The following is a 24,754-nucleotide window of genomic DNA, read 5'->3' on the forward strand; positions in this document are numbered from 1 at the left end:
AAATATATATATATATATATATATATATATATATATATTTCACATTTGAATGTCATAAGCTAACATTGTTTTTATACTTTAAATTTTGTGTATATAATGTTATTTCTGAAGAGGTTTAACCACTTTTGGAGTATTTTCATAAAGTTGCAGAATTTCAGCATTGTGTCAAAATCTGTTTTTATTATTTAGATAGAGCTGTTTTGTTACTATCCTTCTGTGTATATAACATATAGAGTTTTTGATAACTGTCCTATTTTAAGGTTGTCAGTATAACTTTTCGAAAAGTGTACACAGAAACATAATATCTGAAGCATGATGCCAAAAATATACAAACTGAAATGACTAAATGGTAAAGTTATTAACATGAAAGCTTTTATCATTTAGATATACCAAGTTTTTAAACAGAAAATTTGTACTTTTATCTTCTCTGATGTTGTTTATCTCTGATGAGAAAAGTCTTTTAGATAAAGAGAAATTTAAATTTATTATAAACTTGCTGGTGTCTTAAAACGAGATATTTCAGAAATAGTAAATACATGTTTTCCTTGTTTACACAAAATATACATGTTGAAATAAGAACCTGTAAATTTTGAGTTGACTGTGAAATGGGTGGCAACTGCCTATTAGGGGAAACACTTGTAGAAATATATTGATGACTGTATGATCTACTTTTGCAGCTTAAGTGTAGAAGACATTTTGCAAGTCTTCTGCCTTTGGTCTTCAGATCTGCGAAGATGAAAGGCAGAAGTTCTTAGAAATATATTTTTACAAGTGTTTCTGTAATAGGTAGTTGCCACCCATTTCATAGTCAATTCAATATGAATACTCTACCTAAACTATTTATTAAAGAAATCCTGTAAAGATTTTTGAATTATTCAGCATTGTAGTGTTGGGTGATAACACAACTCTTGATCTGCAGCTGATTTAAACTGAAATGATACGGGCATGTGGTACAGTAGCTAGAAAATATACTAAGTAACTGGAAACATTACAGCATGTTTAAACATATTCTGTACAAAACACCTGCAGGATAATTAGATTTTGTACACCCCCCTCCCATTCAAGGAATATACTGACCAGTTTAATGTGCTGAGTATGTCATTGTCATCCACTCGACTAAGTCAAGGTAAATTTCACTAAAGAGGGTCATAGTAACAGTATTCTATACTTTGTGGCTGCTTTGTAGGACATAGATGTTTGCTTCTTCACTAATGCTTATTTCAGACCACATCATACTTATATTACTATTATATGCGTCATGTTCCTGCATAAAAGTAGAATTAGGTTTGGTTCCAGATTTTGTCTTCATATGGGTGTACAGTTGTTTTGTAACTACCAGGGCCACATTTACGTTTTTGCCACTCTTAGGCACCAAATTTCACTGCCACGCTCTCTTCTCCACTTCAGATGTCTGGGCTTATTCTCTGGAGACATAAAACAGTACTAATAGTGTCATTAAGTGTAAAAACATAATTAGCAATTAAGGAACAACATATAATGTATACTTAAGACCTTACTTGCATTTATTAAATAGCAATTTTATAGATGCTTCCTCCTAGCTTTCAGAACAGCAATATATGTGACATCATTGTGGCTCAATTTTTGGTGATGGGTTTGTCTCAACTTATTAAGTAGCAAGTGCATTCAGTGGGACATTGGTCATTGTTGAACATGAATAGTTTTTAACACATTTCAGTTTAGAGAATGACTGTTCTGCACTACAGTTTTTAGCCACTGTTCACAGGAACATTTATAGGGTGATGCCAATGTTTCTGGGGAGACTGCGTGATTGTTTTTTTCCTGGATATGTTTGCAAAGTGTCAATGATGTTATATTATCATTGCTGGTTTTCATACTGGCCAGTTGAACTCAAAAATAAAGGCAGCTGTCAAAAAAGTTTCATAAAAGTGTAAAAGTTAGTGGATCAGTAAATGTATTGCTCTCTCTCTGCAACCACTGACTGTTCCATCCTGCACATCTTAGGAAAATATACAAACAGACCATTGAATGATTTGTAAACTTTAGTGTATCAATTCAGGCAGTCAAGTATGGGAAAAAAGATGTTTACCCAAAACTGTCACATCTGCTCATTTCAGTTTTGTTACCCTGTTTGTCCATTTTACCAGAAAATGGTTTCTTATTCTTTTCCTTTTCTGTTCATATTCACACAGCCCAGTGAGTTCATGGCTTTTTCTTCATACTCATGAAATCACTCACTTATATGTGATACTAGCTTGATCAGGAAGCTTTTAAGTTCTACCACAATACCGACATTGATTTTCACACTGAAATTTCCTGTTGGTTACACTGACTCTCTCCAATATTTTATCCCAAAAATGACACATGAAAGCTGTTTCAGTTTTCTTTTTTAATTGTGCCAACAATCCTTAGTCCTCACACTGTGTAGTTACCTTCTCTGTTGAAATGTTCTGAATTGTTGTTAGAGCTTTGATTATTGTATGCAGGCATCTTCACAGGTCGACCATCATGGTATTTGTATATTTTTCACAACTTTAGCTTCAGGCTTAACATGAGAAAGAAAACTTTCCCTTTGATGTGTGGATGGCATAAAGAAGAAAAAATCAGCTTTGTACGGCTCTTGGCAGCACGGGATGGTTCCCACAAGGTTAAGGGAATGGGCTGAACATGGTATATACACCATGAGTTCATTGATGTCTTTTATCCCAGCCTAAAGACTGGTGTGTGCTCCAGATATATTAGTTGCATTGTCATATGATTAGCCTTGACAGTTAGCAAAAATTTTATTATGTTCTTCTAATGTTTTCTGAACAACTTTAGCTAATTGCTGGGATTTGTTACACTTATTGGAAACATAAAAAGTAGTCCACAAGAGTTCTAACTTTCTCATATAGCTGATTATGAACACAAGCTGCTCTGTATGAGAGATGTCCATCCAGTGAGAACCAACTCTAATAAATAAAAATACTTAGCTATTTTCTGTTGACTTAGTCTTTGTTGTGTTACTTTTCTTGACATCACATCAAAAAATTCTTCACAAATTGAAAATAGAAGGTATGAAGTACTTCTACTATTATTGCCATGATAGGCTGTGTGCTCAACCAGAATGGATCAATTGCTACCAGTTCCAACACCATCATGTAATTATTGTTGTTGGAAGAATTGAAAATTTCCTCATCACCTCCAATGGCTGAACATTTGTAACAACTCTTTAATATTTTCCACCAATAATTGATCTCCTTTTCAAACCAATCAGTTAGCTTAGAATCAATCCTACCAGAACCACTATCTCTCTTCGTCAAATTCAAAACACAAATCTTGTGGCTTTACAAATTTTCATGTTTCTTAACTGTTGTTGCATTTTTGCCAACACAGATATGCTTCTGAACAATCTTCATGATGCACAATGTACAGCAAAATTCATGGTCGTTTTTATCCAATTACCAGTTTTTTGAAGAAACTTTTTGGTAAGAAAACCAAGTGCAATCTGAGTATTGTCATTTTGATTCCCTGAAATTAACATTGTTAATTTCCCAGAACACAGGATCATTACTTACAGTAGTTAATTCTTTCATGAACATGACACCACTTCAACATATTCAACAGCTTTACAGATATTTTCAAGTATCATAAAAATTTGCATAAACACTACTTGAACATGATACTTTATCCTTATATTCAACTGTCTTATAAAGATTTGAATCTGAAGTCCTGTCACTGTCGCTTTCTTTAGCAGTAAGAATGAATTGACTTTCATTGTTTTACAAGCAATCTCTTCTTGTTTTACACTTTTTTTCTTGGGTCTACTTTTGGTACTGAACACCACTCAATTTATTTTTACCATCACTCATATTAAAGAAAAAAACTTGTGAAATAACAACAGTACTGACTTCAATCTTGAAAAAAACAAGCGTACCCTGTACTCAATAACGGATAACTAGTTATTGAAAAATATGTGAATAATTAGACACAATGCAATATGGAAATAAGCAGGAATATCAGAAGCTGTAAATGTACATTTAAGCTTGGGGCTATCTATAGTATGTGTTAGTAAGTACGTTCACTTGCTCAACCACAATAAAAGGGGAGCAAGAAATCCTAAAATGGTCAATCAGAGAATGGGTGCATCACATGACACAGAAATGTGAAGTTTGAGAACATTTAAATATTTCCTTTTGAGATTAAAACATATAAGAATTTGAATTATAAACAACACTTTGATTCCAAATTTATTGACAAAAATTTATAAATAAAATGATTTAATTAAATTTTGAATGTAACTGTATAAAAGACTGTGACATGAGCACTTTGACTCTACATCCCTATCTGAATTCAAAGGGATAATCCAGTGGAGTGAATGTTTCTTCTTTTTCATTTAGCAATGATTTTCTTTGTTTCTGGAAATTTACTGCCCAAGACGGTTACCTACAGTGCTTTGGCATAAATCCAACCCTGGTAACTACAACACTGTAAAGTGTGGCTCATCTGTAAAAAAAAAAACAACAAAGAGTTTAGTAATTCCTTATGTTTATCCATTGCACATGATCTTGGCATCATTACAGCTGTTCTGTTGTATGTCTTGATATGAGTGGAATGCATGCTATTGGGCATCTGGCATATACAATAGGTATAAGAAGTTTGTTCATAACTGTCTGTACACTCAGATGGGATCCAGTTGCAATTGTAAATGTCTGATTCAGTCTTATAACTTGAGATTGTAGTTTGTTACAATCAACAGTTAGTGGCCACCTGCTCTAGTTTTGATAATTTATTCAGGTGTACAAAACAACTGTACCATTTGTTAGAAGCAGTTACACATTGACAGCTAAGACAAAATTGTATGAAATTTATTAAACATAAAACGTAGGCTGAATGACTAATTATTTTTCATTTCATATCAAATATTTGATGATTATGTGTTTGATTCACATAACAATGAGGGGATGACTGACATTATTTAATCATTTGGTAATCTTATCATAGCTAAAATACTACAAATTTGATTATTCTTTAATTGTTTTGTGCATGTTTTTAAACAGTACATGGACATGAATTATTCTGTGTTTCAGACTTGCCTTTCATCCTTTTCAGTTCAAACAAATCAAGTAACTATGAATAAAAACTTACTTTGAAAAAAATACATCATTTTCATAATTGGTGCCAATATTTCTTTTCCCACAAAACATTTAAGAAACTTCACTACGCTTCAAAATGTTGAAAGAAGTTATATCAGAGGGGGAGATTTTAAAGAAGGATGTTATATCAGAGGGGGGGGGGGGGGTAAAGTTGTATCACTCCTTTTTTAGAAGAAATGAACTTATAATACTAGTTTGTATGAGTTATTGATTATATTAGATAATGTACTAACTATTACTCATGTAACTATTATCAGCTAGAAATTTTATAACCATAAAACATGATGTTTTTCATAGTTTTTCAAGTGATTAACAACCATTTGAGATTGATAAACCACAACAATTTTTTTCTCGTATTTATGATTAATTAAATGTAAATGTTACAGAGACTCTTGACAAATTTTACAAAGTTTGATAGTTTTTAACTATTAAAGAACTATTTTATCAAGTATGTGCTTGCTAAGTTTGTTTAAAAATATATCTGTCTGTAACCACTTTATATCTTCTTCTTCAGATGGTTTTTCTGTATTATTATACTTGAACAACAACTGTCATTTTATCCTTACAACTCCTGCTAACATTCTCTGTAATTACGTGTATTTGTAAGAAATTCCAATAAAACTTGAACATTTTTCATTCTTTGGCTAATGTCTGTTTCTTTCTGTCTTTTGACTGTATACTAATTTTCCTTTAAATTTTTGCCATTTTGTATCTTTATAAACACTGTGGATGCCAACTAACAACAAACCCCTATCTACTATGAACACTACTCAAGTCTATGGGATATACTGAAATATTAAGCACTGTTAAGGCACTGTTTTTTGACAATTGAAATGCAGTATATATTAAAACTACTTAAGTCATCATAGCATTTGAAACATATGTTGTTTTATGTTAATGGAAATATCTTTCTGAGTTTATTTAATGTAAAAGGTGAAAGTTTCCAAAAAAAAATATTAGCATGGAAAAAAATATTTAGGAAGGACCAAGTTAATAGTCAGGCCAACAATTTTAGGTTTGTATACATAAACACAATTGTCTATCAGTGACAGCTTGGAATTAAATATTATCATTATTACTATTTTTAATATCTACCACTTTTGTAACTCACTAACATAAAGTAGCTTAATTAAAATGCCAAGTAAAGATGATTATTAATAACCTATCAAAGAATGGAAGTTATCTATATAAGCTAAAGCTAAAAGTAACTTGCAAGATAATGAAGTCAATTCTATATAACAAACTGGCCAGAAGTCAACAGTGACACACACAAAATCTATAATTCTTAGTTTTTGCTATTAACAATATTTTTAGCAGGAAATTAAATTTAACAGTAAGCTTAAAATTATCTACAGTTACAAATCTGTCTTGTAGAAAGTTAAATATAACAGAAATGTTTTAGTAAATCAACAAATATGGCTTTGTACAACTAAATGGTACAACTAATAAAAGATGTAAGGTTATTGTATTTATATTCTGTAAATTAATTAATATTTCAAACTGTCAGTGAACAAGGTAAGTGACTGTAAGATAAAAGTACATAAATATCCTGTAAAGATTACTTATTAGCATTACTATTAGGGAACAATGAAACTATTTTTAACAAACCTTTATATGAAAAAGCTGACAAGTGAAAAAATGATGACAAAACCTTGTCGAAACGTTGTACATTTGCTGTCATGTTAAACTTATATTAAAGTTTTTCTTCATTACCCATTTAAGCCGTCTCCAGCCATGATTGAAACTAATGCTGAACAAGATTACATTATTGTTTATTAAGTACTTATTCTTCTTAAAATATGTACCAATCCTATCTTCATGTTAGTTAAGTACCAATAAAAAAACTTCACTTATATTGTTGCATGTTAAATACTTACCCAAAAATCTCTGCAATTACAATAATTCTGGAAGAAACAAAGTTCAGTTTGATTTATGTACTTCTAATTATTAATTTAAAAATGGTAGTTAAGTCTCTTTTCTGAAGCACTTCAAATTATTGAGTATGATTATCATACTACATTATGATCAGGTACTATCCATACTCTTAGTAAGAACTTTTGTAAGTGAACAATGAAGGCTTGTACTCTTTGATAGCTCAGTAGTATAGCACTGACCTTGTTAGTCAGAGATCCTGGTTCCAGAGTCCGTTTTCACTTATTGGCTTTTTCAAGGTATAAAAAAAAAGCTAATGAAGATATTTTCATTACTTGATATTAGAAGTGTGTAAATATTGTTTGTTTTATTGCTTTTGTTTGCACATAAAGGTTGTGAATATTGCTAATTTTAAGTACTGTGGTACATAATTATTAAAACTGTCAACTTTCATTACCAGTTAAGTACGTATTGTAGAGATTTGTTAATCTTTTTTGTTAGAAATAAAGAGATTATTATGATCATTCAGTATGGTTGTTAGAGACATAAATTGTTAATTTTCAAAAGTATTGTTTAAATGCATGAAATGTGTATTAAGAAAATAAATGGTAGTAGTATTAATGCAATATATATATATATATATATAACTGAGATGAGAAATATTAAAAATTGTTCTTAGTAATCATGTTTACATGATCATTTCAAAAAAGATGAAATCGGCACTTTTTACTTTAGTGTAGCCTAGGGTCATAATGAGGTGATTCTCGAAATGTTTAAACTATAGTTGAGAGCCCCGAAACATAGCAAGCTCAAGGATTTTGTATATTTTCTCTTACAAGAAATATAAATGTTTATCTGTTTATCCATTACTAATATTCTTATAATAAATTATTAGAATTGATAAAGAGTGAGAAAGTATGTGTTAAGTGCTTTTGTTTCAATAATGTAAAAGTTGTTAACAGTTTTAGTGTTCATTAGCATTCTATCTGTCATACTGATATTTTATTTCTAACCTAGGATAAGCTGTGATAACATAATTGAGTATGCATACTTTCAGTTATAATAATATTTCTGTATTTCTGTTTCAGTACCATTTAAGAAACTTGTCTACAGATTGTGGAACCCACTTGTATTTATCTTACGAATATCATAAAGTGTTATAAAACTAAGAAGACCCACAAGAATAGAATGAAATGATCAAACAAATCCTGGCAATCTGCTCTTACTGGTTGAAATCTGAAGACTTGCTAGATTGTTCTTGCCTTTCACACATTGTCTAGAAAGTAAATTACGTTAGTCACATTGCTGAAGGAAGCTTGTACAGTCATGGAAAACAACAAAACACTTAGTCACTTGTGAGGTTTCTAAAACATTCGGCAAGCACTGGAATAGCATTACATGATAGGTACAGTTGTATGTGTAATATCAACTGGAATTTCAGAAATCAAGATGTAGCTCGTAAGAAGTTGCTACATGTGGCAGGAAATTAATTCAGATCCATTACTTACAAAGAATGTTAGAGAAAAATATGAACAATAATTAGTTGAAGTATCTCCTATAGAAAACAGTTTAAAATTTGTTGTAACAAACGTAAGTCTTATTTCTAAGTTCTTTAATGTTTAATGTGCCAGTAGTTGTGTTAGATGCTGTGATTTTATCTGTAGGTTATTTGCTTGTATTGTGTTTTACAAATATTCAACAAAGAAATTTTCTAGTACTTTAAGAGAAAATTTTACTTCTTCATAATTGATGATTTTCAGTCATAAATGTACTTTTTTCACAACTTTTACTAATTAATAAGTTGAGTCATTTCCACAACTTAATATTACAATCTCCCATAACACTGAGTGACACTACAGCCAGTCATGTCAATAGGCAATACAAACAAGTTAAACAATCAAGTTTTGTGTTCTTCACATAACACAAAGTGTTATTTCAGGTTTGTGCTCTGTAAGAAAATACATATTGTATTAATGTCATAGCCCAAAAATAAATTCCAAGTTATTTTGTCACAAAAATGATGTGAAAATATTATTTATTAAGTGTGCCACACTATAGAAAAATTACCGATACAGTTCTTCCTAAGAAAATTACTTATCCAAAACATCTCAGATTCCTATTAAAATGACAATTTTGCATCAATTTAATGTTAGTAGAGCCACAGGATAGGACAAACAGTGGATTTCTTTGACTACAGATGTTTGCTCAAGGTCATAGCTAATTCTTGCAACTAATCTACCTGCATGCTATTTAGTTATAGTATTGATTTTGCGGACCCAAAAAAAGAAAGACGTTGTTACACTAAATTTTTTTTCTTTCCCATGGTTTTTCAAAATGGGGGATTGCCTTATATTCAAGATCACCCTATAATTGGGACAATACTGTAATTGGAATTAAAAAATTGAAGAAAAAGGGCTCTTTTAAAACACAACTCAAAAATATCAAAAAATTATTACATAATTATCATGCAGGTTGATATTAAATCTAGAATTCAATCATATGAGCTTTCCAATGGTTTCCATTGCCTTTTGTCCTGCTACAAACAAGGGTAAGATCTTAATGTCTTTCTCAGGTGACTTTTTATTAAATCAATCAGGTAAAAATATTTGGAATTCATTCCAGTTTTCATCCAATAGCACAACTACAATTCTATCAGTAAACTGAGTTTTAACTATTTTTATTTCAGAGACAGGGAATTCATCTCTTGGGTTTAGTTCACTCAATTTATGAGTTTTGGTACAGTGAAATGTTCCAATAGCATTAGGTTTTTTTTCACTTCTTTCATTTATATAAGAGAAAAGTATTAATACCATCTGATAATATATATCTTTTGTCATTATTCAAACCTAATGTTATTTTGTTAACTTGAACAGAACATATTCCAAAACATACTTACCTCCACTGTCACTTATAGTTATTACTCGACTGCCAGGGTTCTTTCTTTGCCCATCTAAGCGTTAGTCGGATTTTTTCTTGCTTACTTTGAACGTTATCATGCTATCTAGTTGATTTCATAACAGTAATAATGAGCTGATTATGGTATGAATTCCTTATTGGGTCTCCTATCCCACCCCTGATATCTAGTGTTGCACGACAATTGGGGGGGAGGGGTCCCTCTCATATGAGATGGATACATATTCAGATCTGTGGTGGTCCTCTGAGGTTGCATTCGAGGGCTATTCTCGACATTTTGGAGAGACTTTAGATTCACTTTCTCCTGCCCCCTTTTTTTTTAGTGTGTTGGATTTTCATTCCCCTTGTGGGTCAGTGGTAAGCTTACGGAATTGCAGCACTGTGATCTGGGTTTGATTCCCTAGAGTGGACGTGGCAGATAGCCTGTAGTTGCTTTGTGCTCTAACAAAACTTATTTTACCATGGTCTTTAAATGACCTAAGAAAAACTAAAAAGAGGCCATTTGGGATAAGCTGTCTTTAATTTGTTTTTCTTCTGTTGGTTCTTCAAGTGTGTGATGTTTTGGGCTTTTTCCTGGTTGCAACTAAATGGTCTGGGAGCCAATTTTTTTTTCTTTCTCTACACTGAAACTGTGGTTTATGTTGGAAGTTTTACTTACTTCTTAATTATGTGAAGGGACAGTTAAGCCTTATCTGACACGTTGTCAGAACTTCGTGATTTCGCCTACTTGTGGAGGCATTTTTCCATCTCTCAAATAATATCTGCACCTCACATTTTGGGGTTCTAAGGTGAAGTTTGTAGTTCACCTATATAGGTCTATGTCCTCTGATGAGACAGAGTAAGTCTGTGAAGTTACAATTCAACTTCATCATTTTGTTTCTTTTCACTTCACTTTGTTAGAAGACTTTCAGGATAACCAGTTTCATTGAGGACAAGCTGGATCCATTGTTAGCATGCACGTTGGTTCAATTTTCGGCTTCTACATTCCTCCTGGTTATTGTTGGAGTCTCGGATTTCATTGGCTCCTACGGGAGAGTCATAGTACCACCCCTATTCGTGAGTACTGATTCCCAACATCAGCTCCTTGGTACAATGGTACTCAAAATAGATTCTGTCTATAACCAAGGTTTCTACTGCTTAGTCAGATTGCCAGTAGTGTTGGTCATTGTTGTATACCCTTAGGAGCTGTGGGGGCTCAGTTCCAAGAATTTTTGGATGTGTGGTAATCTTAACCATTGGTAAAGGAGCTTTGCAGGTCCTTGGGTCACAATTGGTCATTCAGTTCACATCTTCCCTACTATTATCCACCCTACCTATAGGGTTTCCATCAGGATTTGGAACTTAGTTCTAGTGTTATTTGAGTCTGGTTGGTCTGGGGGTAGTGAGAGAGTCGGGCTAGTTCTTCCGAGTTTTTATTCCTGTTAGTTGTTGGGCCTATGAAGACAGGAGACTGGTGTCTTGACATTGATGTTCCTTGTTTACACCAATGCCTAAATTCTCCAAGGTTCACAAGTTAATCATTTCACAATCTCTGATTTTTTTCTACTCGGATTGTAGATGTCCAACTTGGTTGTAGTCAGCTCCTATCTGCACTTTGCTTCAGCATTGGAATCCCACCACAATTGCCATTTGTGATGCACAAGGGTCAGGTATTGCAGTTCCAGGATTTTTCCTTCAGTCTCGAATAGGCTTAAGATCAATTCTGCTGTCTCGTATGAGTTTTCTCATCCCTTCATTCCATTGTATAGTGCACACACTACTTCATGGACAACTGGTTACTGCTGACAACATCTTGTCAACTGTTAGACCATCACATCCTGCTCCTACTTTCAGATACAACCAAGGCAGGCTTCTTTTTTGGGACTGCAACATCTATTCTTGCTCCAATTCAATATGTCATCAGTCTGGGTATTTTTTATTTCTCATCTCATCTCTCAGACCGGCTCAACTGTCTCCCATTCCATTGTACGAGCATGCTAATGTGTACTTCATGATTTATTCTCCTGAAGATGGTGGAATTATTTCCATGAAACATATAGTTTTTAAAGTTTCTTTTAACTTATATTTTTTAAACTGTGCAAGTAAAAAGCTTTGTTGTCTCATTTTATTAACTTTATTTACATTTTTTGCACAAGAGCTGTCTGTTTTACGTACTGAACATAGTATTTCTTTATAAAAGTTATAAGACCTTTTATATACTTTTTTGTAGCAGATATGTTTGGATAGTTACTTCAATGATATTGGCTGTTAGATTTAATACTGTTGATAGATGAATGGTAATCACTGCTAAACCAGAAACACTGAATAAAATTTTAAATTTATCATAACTATATCTATATTAATTTCAGAATAGAATTTATAACTTTTCTGACATACAAATATTTTCTTCTCTAAATACTCCTCCATTATTTATTTTTGATTAAAATTCTTTCTTTAACTCATTTAAGGAGATTTGAAATCTAATAATAAAAACATAATATTTTTTGGCAGTTTTTTTTTATATATTTGTTTGAAATCATTAACATTCTTAAATCCATCAATTTTTCTAATCTGTTTTATATATCTCTCTCTTGAAGTTTGTAAAAGATGAAAAGTAATAATTACAGTTCCTTCTGATGTTAATTGGAGTTGAATAGTAAGATTGCAATAGATAAATTATTGATACATATTTCTTTTTTCCTTTGGTAAAAAAGTCAACTATTTTTTTCTTTTATGCAATCATTAAGAATGATAAGATTGTTGTTCCCTGCATCTGAGCTATCAACATGTATCATATTTTCTAACTTATTATAGAATAATGTTTCTTTCTTAAATTTGTCTCTTATTTTGATAACTGATAGATTGCAATTCATCTACACCCATATCATAAGAGATTGTAAAATTCTCTTGTAATTTTTCATATCTAGGTTTAGCGAAACATATATTTTTCCAGAACCAGATGCACGAACAATTAAACGTCTGAATGGATGTCTAGGTAGCAAAGGATTTTGATTACACATTCAAAATCTTCTGGTATTGTGTAATCTTTAGCTTCCATCATTTATTTAACTACAAGTTAGATGCTTTGAACTATAAGTTCAATATAAAGAAATGATCAGTGAAGAAGATAGAAAATATATAAGTTCATTAAAATGACTATCAAAATTAAAAGAAATAAGAATGAAGCACAAGCTTTAGGTAAAGTAGGATAAGAAGAATCAACAACAGAGTTTTATAAACCAGTAATTCAAGAAAAAAAAAGGTATCTCAAGCTATTCCCTTAGAAGTTAAAAAACGAGAAAAGATTTCAAAGCATTAAAAGATGCAATTCATAACATATAAGGCTTATAACACTAAAAACCAAATTTCGATACATGTGTTGGGCGCAGTACAGATAGCCCATTATATAGCTTTGTGCTTACCTAAAAACTTATTTTTAATCAACAGTTATCAGAGAATCGAAAACATATAGGGTTGGTTTAGATGAAGGATTAGATGTTTCATTTTTAGAGTAACAAGAATTTGTATTACCATCCGAATTAATTAACAAACCTAATTTGATTGAAAAAAGCAGGAAAAATAAGTGGTTAGTAGAAAAGGTAAAACGAATACTAAAATTTCAAAAGAAGAAAAAAAAATATTCAGAAAAACTTCAGCCATGGGAGTAGCCCAAGCTTTGGTGGTGGGTGGCGATGACTAGCTGCCTTCCCTCTAGTCTTTCACTGCTAAATTAGGGATTGTTAGTGCAGATAGTCCTCGTGTAGCTTTGCACGAACTTCACTACAAACAGACATTCTACTGAAAAGTGCAGTTTTATGTTCCAAGATGTAGAATTAGATTATTATAGACATTACTCAGATTTGTTAGTAGCCGGATTAAATGATACCAATAACTGAATGTTTAGTAAGCTATACCAATTACGAAGGATTGTATCCAATAATTTGTTTCAACATTTCGAACCACGTTTCTTATAATAATAATAATGTGACAAATTTGAAGATTAGGTTCTTTTGGCTTTCAGAAAAAGTGCAGTAAAATCATATGGATTTCCTTATTAGTTGAAAAAAGAAAAGGTGTAATGAAAGTTTTGAACCTACAAAAACTCTCCAATAATAATAAATGTGTTTGTGGTTTCCATATGGTAATCAAGCATCTTACAAGTCATCCTAGAAATGGCTTTAAATTAACTGATAATGGTAATTATGATATTGAAAATAACTAAAAAATGTCCAGGAGGCAACTGATAATAATGAAGCTATTAATATATCACTAAGGGATGAGTATATTCATAATAAAACCAAAATTGATGACAAATCTGAATAAGTTCCTCATAGAAATAAAAATGGTTTATATGTATCAAAAGGATTCTTATTAGTAAACAATAATTTTGATGCTGATAGTAAAAATAGGAAATGATGCGAAAAAAAAAGATTAAAAATGTCGATGATCCTTCCACAAAAAACAATGCTGCTACTAAATCTTACATGAATTTAAAAGAAGATAATGTAACTAGCAGAAAGCTTGCATTCCATGCTATTGGAAATTTAGTGACGAAAGGTGATGTATCATTTAAGTATATATTTTTCATACAAATAATCAATGTGAGTTTTTAAGATATAAATATAGTACAGAAACAAAACTTGTGCATTTTACTTTTTAAATGATTTGGGGAATTTTTTGACAATTTTGAAGTTGTGTTTTAAAGGGAGAGTCTCTGGAACTATTACTTTATATGAATGTCTCTCTAAAAGAAAGAAAATTTTTTTTATTGGTTGAGTGAATAGTAAACATTTTACAACAATTCTGCTCAGGTTTATTTATTGTATTTTTTCACATCTAAAAATTGAATAGAACTAATGCTGATGAAAAAGGTATATTTAAGATGTGAAGAAGTTGCATTTTATGTTGAATTATGGAGTCAGTAGACTCAAATAATTCTTAGTTTGAAACTATTATCTCAATAATAAAATTATACAATTTCAGCATTTCTAGAATTATAATACTGTTTTTTCTTAACTTATTTTCTCAATAATTACAATCTGAGCACATATAATGTGATAAATGACACACCCGATCTGACATTTGCATGTTACAATCTCACAGTAAATTCTTATTAGTTATTTTGAAATAAATGTATATGGCTGATTTAATAAACTAGTCTAAATCAAGAATCCATACTACAGAAAACTTTATTGCATGGTATTCTTGCTTATATATATATACATACATAAAGTGCTATGACAAGCTATTACAGTATACAGGTGTCAATCATCTAACACCAAAATATTAGTTCTAAAAATCATCAAGATTTTCTGTTTCCTGCCATGTATTCCTTCTTTATGTCTTCTCGATCTTCTGGCCATGGCATTTCAGGTTTAATTCCTTTTCTTCTTCTGTCTACTTGCACCTTTAGCTTGAGGATATAATAAAGTTTATGACCATATTTTTAAAAAGTGGAAACTTATTTAGAAATTTCTCTAACAAGTTATTCTTTGCATTGTAGCTCTTTTGGGCTACACAAAATATTCAAACTTGTGATGGGATTGATACTGTGTAGCCCCTTTTCCTAAAAATATTTTGTCTTTTACATTATTAACTACTATCATAAGGTTATAGAAAAATACAAGTTCAACTGGATTTCTTTAACCAAAATACAGAAATTCTGTTGGATTTATATCTCAATTTTAGAAGTTCTGGAGGATCAATAAAAATGGACATTTAAACAACAATTCTATTAAATACACTTTTTAAACCATAAATGCAAGCATATAACTGGAATTGTAACATATTCCACATTAAAATAACTTGAAAGATGTCAAATTCAAATTAACTTGTACGACTTAACAACATTCCTAGTTCACATCTTTCACTAAGTCTCTATTAATCAAAATCTTACATTTAGCACCTACTAAAATTATTAAATGTTTAATTTATTCTTGTTTATAAAAAGACTTTTAAAATACTTAAAAGGTATTCTAGTTTGTGGTGGTGGCTCAGCCCTCTCAAAAATTTTGGGAAAAAAATGTATAATTAATTATCCTCATAGATAGATTAGTAAATTAAAGGTTCAAGTTTCTAGCTCCAATGTTTTTCACAATTTGGTCTACTTGAACTAGAATTGCTCATGTTATTAGGCAACTTCCAATACCTTTAGCTTTTATTCTTGTCTACCATGTATATATAAAGTTATTTAGCTTCCATATTTGTTTACTAGGTAACTAAGTACAGGCCTGACTTTGTTGTTTATGAAATAGCTTATGTCGTGATTATTAAGTATATACTGAAAGCTTTAATGTACATTCTTGTTTACTACATATTTATCCAAATCTTTAGAGAAACAAATTTTTATTTAGTCTTGGTTAAGTACCTAACTAAATGCCATGTTTATTTTGATGTTATTTTTAGTTAAGTACCAATAAAAAAAAAACTTCACTTCTACTGTTCCACGTTAAGCACTTACCCAAAAATCTCTGCAATTACGATAATTCTTGAAGAAATCTCCACACTTATCACGATCGTAGTTCATATCACTCAGACAGTTATATGACAACTGCTGCTCCTAAAAACAAATGAAGAGTAAAGCAAATTGAACATTCAATTAAAATATTATATTTGTTTACACCTCTCAAGTTGCAGTAAATATGTTTATTGATTAAGACAATTTCATAAATATAAAGTGGGCAAATTATAAATACAATACTAAATTTATTAATAAGTGACATTAGATCAAACAATACTTTTTACATGTTATTTTTTCATAACTGCTTGACCCTACCTGGAAGCTTATAAATGTTGGTGTGTAAGTGGTACGTTAATGGTGAGATGAGGATAAGCTAATACCTTGGAGACTGTCATTACGTATTTTTACTTAAAATAGTGGCAGAGGAATAAACATGGCAAGTGAAAAAATAAACATAATTGTATTTATAAGATTTTCCAATAACCAAAAATAATAACTTGATCATATTATGAATAAATGGCTAGTACTTACTACCCTTTGCTTTTGAGAAGGCATGCAAGAGGAGTTTCTATGATAACCATAACTATTATCAGATACTTTAAACTTTTGTATAACTTATTGTTAGGCATTTATGTGACAAACAAAAGGCCAAATAATAAAGGAAAGAAAATGAAATTAATTTACTTATGTACATGTGGGAAAAGAGTTATTGAATAAAATGAGACACATGAAATTCTTGCCTGAAGACCTTTCAGACCCTTGCTGTACTGCTGTCACCACACTTAATGGAGGAAAACAATTAAAAATTTTATTCTTAAGTGTTATTTAATTATGAAGTCTAATTTAAATTTTGGTGTTAGTTCAACTTTATAACTGGAGATAAAAATAAAACCTATTCTTGAACAATTAGAATTGGAACCATCAACTTATTTACAGCACTTCTTACTTTTTTTTTAATACACTACTGATAAATGTTTCTCACAATGTGAGCCTTCAATGTGCATCAAATTTAAAACTGGTATTTGAATTTTTAATATCTACTTGGTTATAGCAGGTTTCCGTGCAGCAGGCCACTGTGTGTAGACATTCTTACATTTATCACATTTTTCCAAGCTGTTACAATATTATACTTTATTTTGTGATCAACTAAAACTTACTTTCATGTTTTTTTGAGGTTGATTTTAGGATATAGAAACATAACATACTCACTAGTTTATTTATTTATTTATTTTTAGTTTAAATAGTCTGCAGTCTCTGTGGGGTTCAATAAATTTCAATTCCATTCATCATGTATGCCATAACACAAAAAATTTCAATCTACACAGAAAGGGTAAGGTGACAAAACACTGATTAGAGTAAGCAATGTACTCAGAGCAAAACTAAAAGTTAAGATGGCCAATTTATATATACTTTTCTTATGTTTACTTATAAAGATTAGAAAACATTGTTTCATCAATCAGGTACTCTTGCTATTAATGATATTTTCAGCTGTAATCCCATTAATATCTCAAGACATTAAGCCAGCTTAAGAGATTTAGATTAGTCCTACAAAGACACTAAGAATGAAAAACTATCTTTAAAAATAGAAGTATAATAGTAAACAATAAATTAAAATAAAAAGTCTGTTTGATATACTAATTAGTACAACCAACAGTATTAATGAAAGCAACAATACATAAACTTAACATACTGCACCTGTTCAACAGTTAAAAAATGAAAACTCATTTCACATACTGTATGATTAGCTAAACCATTTCAAAAGTTAATAAATCATACCAGAAATAATTTTTCTGAAGACTGTTAAGTCAGCATCTGATTGTCAAATGTTTCAATACGTTAGCTAATATTCAAGTTTGTCTAGCTAACTGTACATTCCACACTCATATAGATGACCATATTTTGTAGACCACATTTGTACCTGAACTCACCATAATTCCAGAAGCAGGTAGTACTGTAGAAGTTTGCTGTATTAGTGCCATTTGTATCACTGATGATTGTATCTGCTTTACAAATTTACTGATAAAAATAAGATAGGACTGTCCCTGGAAATTGGAGATGTATGTTCGTCCTACCATAAATAGAAAAGCTCCTAACAATTTCAAAAATCTAAATTAAGTCATGTGAAATTATTTTATGGCTCCAAAGAAAACTTTGCACCTCTCCTTGTTTCAGTTTCTTAAATCGGGCTTTAAAATGTAGCCTGTTTCTGCACTCTTTTTCAACATATTGATCTGAATCAAACATTTAGCAATATATAGAGTGCATGTCTAATGGATTTGATGATTCAAATTGGTAATGAATATTCTTTAAATTGTATGATGGTTTTAACTTTGAAACAAAAAATATTTTAAAATATTTCTTTTGTGTAACAGTGATTCCTTTAATTACATTAATAATACTGATATGGTATAATTAGTAAAGACTGCTGATGACATTAAACTATTGGATATTTCCAGCTGTAATGAGGATGTTGAGTGACTACAGAATGCCTTGGATCAATTGGTAAGCTGGATATATGATTGGCAAATGACCTTTAATTATAACATGGATTATTATAATTTGGGTGACACATTTGATATGGTATTTAACTCATCAATAGTAAGACTGGAGAAAAGAATATTGGCAAAATGCACTGTTGCTAGCAAGTAAAGCTAATTAAAAGTAGTTTTCTGCCTCATCTGGGGAATACTGTGCACACTTTTGGTTTCCCTTTCTAAGAAAGGATATTGACTTATTGGAAAGGATTCACAAGAGGGCTATTAGGACTATTCCATGGATGTAAGGGTTATCTTAAGGGGATAGATTAAGATTCTTATTTTCTATTAAGAAAAGAAGGTTAAGAGGAGATCTTATTGCAGTTTAATAGATTATTGAATAGATTAATAAGCTAAAGACCTCTGATTTCTTTGTGAGATATTCTGAAGATAACAGAGTGAGAGGACAAAATTTTATGATTTGGAAAAAGACAGATTATGCTCCAGTTAAAACAGATTTCTAACAGGGTAAATGACTTGTGGAATGAGTTTCCATCAGCAGTAGTCAATATAAGACATGGTGGAGGAAGGAGAAGAATAACAACTCCAAAACAAGATCACTACTTGACCATCCATGATTGAAAGAATCACTTTGCTCCAGCTGTTAACCTCTGTAACTCCTTCTAAGATGCCAAAGGAGTCCGAATTCTACACAGATAGTGCACAGATGCCTTCACAAAGCTCAGTTGAGGGCTAAACATCCTGCTGTTCATGTTCTTTTAAGCTGTCATGACTTCAGTGGGCTAGAGAACACAGGAGGTGGACTGCACAACAATGGAGGGCTGTACTCTTCACTGGCACGTCTTGCTACTGTGTGGACTTTCTTGACAGATGCAGGAGAGTTTGAAGATGCCCTTGTGAGCATAATTTGCCTCAGAATGTCATCGAACATGATCGCTTTGGAGAAGGCTCAACTGAGGAGGCATCACAATTGCAGGCCATACCGACCTTGTAATCATCTGAAGTGGAAGTCTCACTGGCCTAAGATACAGAGATGAGATCATTGCACCCATTGTTCATCTATATGCAGGTGCAACATGGCCACACTTCCTGCTTATGGATGACAATGCACATCCACACTGTACAATGGCAGTGACTGCCTTCCTGGAAGCTGAGGGAATTCCCAGGATGGAGTGGCCAGCTAGGTTTCCTGACCTCAACCCAACAGAGAACATCTGGGAGCTGTTACAGACAAGGCTTTAAGCTTGTCAAGCCCCATCAAGAATGCTCCAGGACTTGGAAGCTGCCCTTATTGAAGAATGGCAACAGATTCTGCAACAACGATTGGCTAATCTGATCATGAGCATGTGCAGATGTTGTGCAGCAGTCATTAATGCTCAAGGTGGTCACACAGACTACTGAAATCAGCTTGACTGTGAAATGGACACTTCTTTCAATGACTGTTGTTTATGAAATTTTTTTTGTTAACTTTGTACTACAGGGTGCATCAGTTCCTCAGGCTCTGTTATCCAAGTTAAATGTTACAGAATATAATAAAGTGTAAAAATGACTTATCCAGGCATTTTTTTTCCTAAAATTTTCAATCTATACATACCATTGTGGTAGGTGTTTGACATATACTCAAAATAAAACATGATCCATAGCAAATGTTGATTACAGTAGGCACAGTTATATTGTTTAAAATCAATTATTTTGCCTACTGATTTCCTCTATGTATTTAAGACAAACCAAAATCTTTGAAGCTGTTTGAACCTCATTAAATATTATTACAGTGAGGATTCTCAATTAATGATTTGGTACAGTCTAACCATTATTAGGTTTAATTTTTTGTTGTGCTGATTAGTAACATTAAAGTATCTCAAGGAAGTTTTTGTAATAGAGGATAATCTCATTGTACATGCTATTTTCTATTACAATATCTTTGTCCTAATCTATACAGTTAGTTTTATTTTGATCAAAGTTCATAATCATTAATATGCAATTATACATTTTGTACCCAGTTTCCTATGAATACAAAAAATAGTGGCTGAAGGCCACTTACTACTAGCCATATGGGGTCACCCCTCACTCAAAATAACAGTAATATTGAAATCCAGCTCTTTATATTCATATACTAATAAGAAAAAATTTATGACCAACGTTTCTTATATTTATATCAATCAATCATGCTGACACTGGATATAAAGACTGAAGCATGCAAATATTGGGACTAAAAACTTAAACAAGCATTCCACACTTCTATTCTTGGAGAAGAAAAAATACTTTTTAATTGTAAAATTTTGAACTGTACAATTCATCTTAAAAAACAAGTTTTAATGAATATCATTCTTAGAATAAAAATTTGAAATAGATTTTTCATATTGAAATACTTCCATTAGGATAGAGATAGTGGTAGGGCAAATACGATTTTAAGTCATATTTACAGTAACATATAATTCGTTGGTTAGGCCACATCTGGAGTATTTTATTCAGTCTTGGGCTCCTTACCTTAGGAGAGACATTGAATTGTTCAAAAGGGTACAGAGGAAGGTTACTAGAATGGTGCCTGGTATGCAGGCTTTGCCATATGAGGAGAGATAAAGATCTTTGAAATTGTTTTCTCTTGAGTTAGAGGGGATCTGATTGAGGTGTTTAAGATTATAAAGGAAACTGATAGTGCTGATACATCATCTTTTTTTCATATTTAATAGTGAGAATAATAGGACCAGGGGACACAAATATAAACCTTGGCAAGGTAGGAGTCATCTTCAGCTAAAACAGTTTTATTTTTTAACAGGGTAGTTGGCCTCTGGAATGGAAGGCCTTCTGATGTTGTGGAAGCAGTAAATTTAAGTGAGTTTAAGAGAAGGCTTAATAACTACATGAATCATAAGGGCTGGCTTTAAGGTTATTTTTTAATAGGTTTAATTTAGAGGATGAGACAGCCGAGATGGATCAATAGGTCCCTTATTGTCCCTAAACATTATACGAAATATATGGCAATAAGCAGAACAAGGCTTAATATTTGAAATAGCATCTTTAGAAAAAAATATCTGTAAAATAAAAACTAGTTTTGTCAGGTAAAATATACAGTTAAAAAGGTTTACAAGCAAGTTCAGTGTAATGAAATAAAATAAAGGAAATGGAGGATTTCCTTTCTCCATAAACACACAAGTGTGTAATGCTCTACATGTACTCTCAATTTTAATACTTGATTCCTTATGCCTAGAGTTAACATAGATGGCTGCAGCCATACTAATGCACTGACCTTTAGTCTTACAAAATTTGATCACTTCTCATGGCCCAAAGTGCAAATCTCACTCGTTTTATGTTCAATCAGTCTAAGCCTTAATTATTTCACACATTATAATCTTGTGGTCAATGAAAAGTCATGGAGAAAATCACTCTTTCTCCTAGTAGCTTTTACTATTGAATGAAAACATAAGCACATCTAAATCATTCATCTTCTCTTGTAAAAGCAGTACACAGGTTCTGAACAGCACAGTGATTTCTTAATTCATGCACTTAGAACTTGTTTATATGACACTATCCTGATGATAAGTTGTAAATTGTACATCACAATAGCTCATTTTTTTCCACCTTTTTTTTATTTCCTTTATGTATACTGTAATCACTGTTACTTATAAGCATACAACTTCAAGGCAGATATAGTTAGATAGCACTGAGACTGATTCTCTTGCATCAGAAACAAATAAAGTCAGGAAACAAAATTTCTCTTTTTTGCTATAGCATGCAGGCAATAAAAATCCAGAGCTAGTAGCTCCACTAAATATCACAGGGATTTTTTCTTCCATACCCATTCAAATATTATTGCTGTATATGAGTAATGCAACTTTGTATTGCAACATCCTTTGTTTTTCATTCATATATTAAACTTTCTAATCTTCACACTGTGATAATTAAATCCTTAAGAATGCACTATTTGGCCTTATCAGAAGAAAAAGCTTTTGTGGGGGGGGGGGGGGATAGGCCCCCAGACTCCCCAATACAAGAGAGACTACAAATCTTACTGTTGGTTTAATCAGCCATGACATCTCTTCACTAAATGTAAGTTTGTATATTTGCAGTTAAGCACAAAGCTACACAATGGGCTATCTGTGCTGTGCCAAACATAGGTATTAAAATCCAGTTTTTAGCATATAACTATAAGCCCACAGACTTACTGCTGAGCCACTGGGCATCACTAAATTTAAGAAACAGTAGCATGAGTTATATGGTAATCTATATACTTATCCAACAGTATATATTTTAAGAGAAATACAACTTACCACACATATCAAATTATTAACGCAAACCACTCAAAAAGTTACAATTAATTGAGTCTACCCTTCAAATCTTTAAAACAACCCACTACTGATAGTGTGATAGACCCAAAAGTTTTGGCAGCGTAACTGTTTGAAAAATTATTAATAGTAATACTAATACTATATTAATTTAAGTAGTAACTACTGAATACTTTAAAAGTTCTAACATCCTATAGACTACCAGTACCACTACTATTACTAGTAGTACTAAAAATAATATTTAATTCTAACATTGTAACTAATTGCTAAATAATAATTAGTAAATACTTTAAAAGTTCTAGCATCCTAAAGTACAGACTATCAGTATTAGTAGTAGTACAACTGTACTACTCTGTAGCACTAACACTGCAGCAGTACTACTACTAGCTATTTTAAAGTATTCACAAATTATTATTTAGTAATAGTAGGCCAGCTGTTTAAACTTACTTTTAAGCATGGATTATTGTATTCACTTGAAAGATGGGAGCCCCTTCTTATAATTTCTTGTCTTTCCTTTTCGTTTTTCGAACGAGGTAAATCAGCTGTATTTGAAGAAAACATATCTATAAATTAAATTTTATAACAACATAAGATTAACAATGTTTCGAATACATAGTATCACTCATCCTTACCCAAACCTATCGTTATGAGACGATAAAAAATTCAACATTTCTATAATTTTACTCGTAAGTGTTTAAACATTTAAAACATAATACCGTCGTAGTTCAAAATATATGCAATTTTAAAGTAGAAAATTTAATGTACTAGCGATAATTATATGTCAGTGAAAAACTACAATCAATAATCACTGTTCAAATTTGGGAAGGTTTTTTGTGGACAACTCCTATCGGTGTCTGTTGGTTACAATGTTTCAGTTCCAAGCTGCAGCATAATACTAAAACCTTCAAAAATCACCGTTGAATTAAAATTAGTTTGCTTGTTTATTATTAAGCCCAAAGCTACACAAAGGGCTATCTGTGCTTTGCCCATCACGGTTATCGTAACCCGGTTTCTAGCATGATAAGTCCGCAGACATACCACTGTGCCACTGGGGGGCCAATTTAAAATTAGTATACAATGTATATTTTTCATCAAATTTGCCTACAAATATCACAATCAACGACATATTTTGGTTGTTTCGAAGAGAGTGTAGACTCAACCTCTTTGCCTGTTGAGTAAATATTTTCATCCCATTCCTCGTTTCAGATCTTTCTATCAACCATTCGCTGCTTACTGAATAATATTTTGAAATGATACAGCCTTCCGTTTATATTTTATATAACATTTTTCTTCTATTTCGTTTTTAAATTCTTTATGCTATTGCTTAATTACTGGACTTTTATGCAGTTGCCTGTTCCAGCATCTTTATAACTTCTGAACGTTAAGGTCATAGCGCGTATGTAAGAGCTATTTGTTCAGCAAGGGCGTATTTGGGCATCGGTTCACGGTGACCCGAGTATTTTATATACACTATAATATATTACATTACAATTATGTTTCAATTATTTTTGGAGTAATTGTTTTCTTGTAGCCCAAGTTCGAAATTTTTTCGATAGCTAGCGACGACCCAACTGTCCTGTAACTGAAGTGATTGCCACCTCGACGACGGCCCGGCATGGCCAGGTGGATAAGACGCTC

At 31.8% G+C, this 24,754-nt stretch overlaps 2 protein-coding genes across 2 annotated transcripts in view; one reads left to right on the top strand and one right to left on the bottom strand.

The window, feature by feature from the left end:
- The window catches only part of LOC106466567 (ethanolaminephosphotransferase 1-like), a 50,670-nt gene extending 42,503 nt beyond the window's left edge, over positions 1-8,167 (top strand). The window contains exon 10 of the mRNA XM_022394603.1: positions 8,075-8,167. The gene's annotated coding sequence lies outside the window, so the exon portion shown is untranslated. The remainder of the gene's footprint in view (positions 1-8,074) is intronic.
- Positions 8,168-15,049: 6,882 nt separating this feature from the next.
- On the bottom strand, positions 15,050-23,773 carry LOC106466569 (coiled-coil-helix-coiled-coil-helix domain-containing protein 7-like; the record flags this gene model as incomplete). The annotated part of the gene is made up of 4 exons (XM_022394601.1): positions 15,050-15,291; positions 16,339-16,437; positions 23,564-23,658; positions 23,749-23,773. Coding segments are annotated over 4 exons (330 nt in total), but the record flags the coding sequence as incomplete, so codon positions are not given.
- Between the last annotated feature and the right edge of the window lie 981 nt (positions 23,774-24,754).

Source organism: Limulus polyphemus, unplaced genomic scaffold (genome assembly GCF_000517525.1).
Source record: "Limulus polyphemus unplaced genomic scaffold, Limulus_polyphemus-2.1.2 Scaffold2305, whole genome shotgun sequence".
In the NCBI taxonomy this organism is placed as follows: Eukaryota; Metazoa; Arthropoda; class Merostomata; order Xiphosura; family Limulidae; genus Limulus; species Limulus polyphemus.